This window comes from Aythya marila (genome assembly GCF_965140915.1).
Source record: "Aythya marila genome assembly, contig: HAP1_HAP1_SCAFFOLD_154, whole genome shotgun sequence".
Classification (NCBI taxonomy): domain Eukaryota; kingdom Metazoa; phylum Chordata; class Aves; order Anseriformes; family Anatidae; genus Aythya; species Aythya marila.
The window spans coordinates 346,092-349,900 of NW_028137218.1; the positions used below are offsets into that span (position 1 = coordinate 346,092).

At 51.5% G+C, this 3,809-nt stretch overlaps 1 protein-coding gene across 1 annotated transcript; it reads right to left on the reverse strand.

Annotated features, from left to right (window-relative positions):
- Nucleotides 1-2,612: 2,612 nt before the first annotated feature.
- On the reverse strand, nt 2,613-3,527 carry LOC309891040 (olfactory receptor 14J1-like; the record flags this gene model as incomplete). The annotated part of the gene is made up of 1 exon (XM_082785433.1): nt 2,613-3,527. One exon carries the CDS (start codon nt 3,525-3,527, stop codon nt 2,613-2,615), a length of 915 nt encoding a protein of 304 aa, XP_082641559.1.
- Nucleotides 3,528-3,809: the final 282 nt, after the last annotated feature.

Here is a 3,809-nt window from a genome sequence, read left to right on the forward strand (position 1 = left end):
GTATGGACAACCTTGCTCCTCACCACCCCAACCCTGACATTTCTCTCACTGGCCACCTGGAGCTTGCATCACTTTTCCTTACTCCACACTTCTGCACTGAAGTCTGCAGCTGGCTGTTACAGCCCCTTTGCACCAGCTCCCACCTGCTTTCCTTAGAGACCTGGCTGCACACAGAAGGGTTTTTCCTTATTATAAAACAGGCAGGAATAAACAAGGAGCAATTTTCTAAACAGCAAAACAAGCTCCTCATCTTATATGTCTCCAGTCAGATTTACCTTCCCAAAAGCATGACTGTAAATTATTAGTCAGTATTTTATATTGACTTATAGGAAATTCTAGGTATTAAATTAAGTATTATTCTGTATGATGTTAATTCAGTGATAAAAGATGAGGAGCTTGCTACAGAAACAATTAGGCAGACTGCTAATTGATGGTCAAGCTTGAACTCAATGAAGCTCAAAGCAGCAATTGGGTCAGTGAGAGTGGTCTGAATGATCAAAGAGTAAGGGGGGGCAAAGCAGGAGAACCATGGGAAGTGCATAGGTCCAGACAGGCAGCTAGAAAGGGGACATTCAATATGGATAGTTTATTCAAGAGGGGTGGAAGTGCCTGGAAGATGAGACAGTACACCATAATGGAGAAAGCAATGAAATGCAAGTGCTCGTGACCATCAGTATTTCTTCTCCTGTGATGAATAGAGATTCTGAAAATTCACCTGAAGAAGGATGTAGATCACTGGTGAAGGAACTGTCTTTTTGTGCCATCACCAATGCAGATTATAAAATACTTCCACACTCCATGGTAATATGTCCCACCCCATCTTTACCATCTTGTGGGGCAGGGCAGAGGGAGCTGACAGCCAAGGGACACATTTGGGTGACAAGGAGGGGACCGAGCAGAGACAAGGAGTCCAGGCAGTGGGGTCGGGGAGGCCAGGAGGAGCAGCCCAAGGGGTGCTGCTGCTTGTGAGGACACGTTTGTGGCAGCAGCCTAAGTGGGCAGCAGCTGTCTGGAGGTGAGGGGAGTCCAGGGAGCACATGCCAAGAGCCAGCAGTGTCAAGGCCGGGGCTGAGGCCAAGGGGAGAGGCATGCCCAGGGCAGGGGGCTGCAAGGGCCATGCTGAGTTCCCTGCCCCTGCAGCAGCCGCACTGGCCCTCAGCAGATGTGCTGGCCGGCATGCACAGGGAGGTCCTGGCATGCATCAGAGAGCAGCAAGGAAGGCGCTGGTGAGGTCTGGGGTGAGGCAGGTGGCAGAGCCCCATTAAGGGGCTGGCTGGGGTTGCCCTCTGCTGCAGCCACTGCATGGAGCATGGCAGGAGGAGGGCACGCAGGGCTTGTGGCCACAGTGCAGAGCCTGGTCCTGGATGCTCCGTGACTGCCTTGCAGGTCCTGGCAGGCCATGGCGAGGGGACGAATGCCCTGGGCCCTCTTCCTGCTCTGCCTGGGACAGCAAGGGCCCAGAGCGGCCTCCTCTCCCCTGCCCCTGCAGCTCTGAGCTCCCTTCACGCAGCCCTGGCTCTGCAGCACCAAGCCCTGCTGGGAGCCCTCCCCTAAATGCTGCCACCACTCCCTGATGCTGCTGTTGCCCTGTTCCGGGCACTGCCTAGCCCAGCCCAGCCCCTGCCCACCTCTCCCCACTTGGATGTCCTCTCCCCAGTCCAGCACAGCCCAGCCCAACAGCCCAGTCTGGGCTGGCCCCAGGGCAGTGCCCACCACAGGCTGCTGTAGGGCTCTGGGCATGGCCACCACAGCTGCAGCCTCTCGCAAGGCACCACAGCTGCTGGGACAAAGGAGGTTCTGGGCCTCCTCAGCAGCCCCAGGGCTGGGGCCAGCTATGGCTCAGGAAATGGACGTACATTAGGCTGTATTCTTCTTTACCAATGGTGAGGGGCAGCCCCAAGAAGGCACCTGGGCCTCTTCACAAAGTGGCAGCTGGGCTCTTGGCCCTGAGTCCCTCCTCCATGCTGGGGCTGCTCCACCTGCTGCAGAGGAGATGAGAAGAGACAGGCTCTGAGACCATTAAATATCTCATGGCTTCTTTATTGACTTCCTCTGCACAGGAAGATTGGTTCTTAAAGTACCGCAGATCATAGAATCATAGAATCATAGAATATCCTGAGTTGGAAGGGACCCTTAAGGATCATCAAGTCCAACTCTTGACACTGCACAGGTCTACCCAAAAGTTCAGACCATGTGCCTAAGTTCACAGTCCAATCTCTTCTTAAATTCAGACAGGCTCGGTGCAGTGACCACTTCCCTGGGGAGCCTGTTCCAGTGTGCAACCACCCTCTCTGTGAAGAACCCCCTCCTGACGTCCAGCCTAAATTTCCCCTGCCTCAGCTTAACCCCGTTCCCGCGGGTCCTGTCACTAGTGTTAATGGAGAAAAGGTCTCCTGCCTCTCGACACCCCCTTATGAGGAAGTTGTAGACTAAGTCAAAATAAAAATCGACAGGTAGGAAGATAAGAAGAAACTTCTTTAAATAAAAATAATACTATCAGATGTTTGAAAAAGTAATAATAAAGACAATTTCAAAATATTTCCCTAACATTTTGTGAAAAACCCTGTTACTACTTTTAACATGAGGGCTTATAACTGATGCTTAAGAACAATTTATGCAAGTAATTTCCTTACTGCATTTTTCAGTTCTTGGTTCCTCATGCTATAGATGAGGGGGTTCACTGATGGAGGTACCACTGAGTAGAGAAATGACACCAGAAGGTCCATGGATGGGGAGGAGATAGAGGGTGGCTTCAGGTAGGCAAACATGCCAGTGCTCAGAAAGAGGGAGACCACGGCCAGGTGAGGGAGGCACATGGAAAAGGCTTTGTGTCGGCCCTGCTCAGAGGGCATCCTAAGCACAGCCCTGAATATTTGCACATAGGACAGCACAAGGAAAACAAAACAACCAAATGTTAAAGAAAGACTAAAGACAAGTAGTCCAACTTCCCTGAGGTAGGCATGTGAACAAGAGAGCTTGAGGATCTGGGGGATTTCACAGAAGAACTGGTCCACAGCATTGCCTTGGCAGAGGGGCAGGGAAAATATATGGGCAGTGTGCAGGACAGCATTGGGAAAGCCACTGCCCCAGATGGCAGCTGCCATCTGGGCACAAGCTCTGCTGCCCAGCAGGCTCCCGTAGTGCAGGGGCTGGCAGATGGCAACATAGCAGTCGTAGGCCATGACCGTGAGGAGGGAAAACTCTGCTCCAAGCAAGAAGAATAAAAAGAAGACCTGAGCAGCACATCCTTCATAGGAGATGGCCCTGGTGTCCCACAGGGAATTGGCCATGGCTTTGGGAACAGTGGTAGTAATAGTGCCCAGGTCCAGGAGGGTGAGGTTGAGGAGGAAGAAGTACATGGGGGTGTGGAGGCGGTGGTCACAGGCTATGGTGGTGAGGATGAGGCCGTTGCCTAGGAGGGCAGCCAGGTAGATGCCCAGGAAGAGCGCGAAGTGCAGGAGCTGCAGCTCGTGCTTGTCTGCAAATGGCAGGAGGAGAAACTCACTCGCTGAGCTGATGCTGGACATGGAGGCCTTTCCGAGCATGAAAAAATCATTAATAAATTAAAAATAATAATAAAATAATAAATTAAATACATTAAAGAATAAAAAGCTTTAATAACGAAGACATACCAGAGAAAAACTTGTTCAATTTTTCATATAGCCCCCCTGTAAACAATTTTCCCCTTTCAGACAGCTGTTTAGCAGGTCACTTTCATATGCTCTGCTTGATGCTGCCTGAGGGTGTCCCTGGGAGCTGGAGACTCTGCTGTGGGCAATGCAGGAATAAGTCCTGCCCCATAGCCAGAG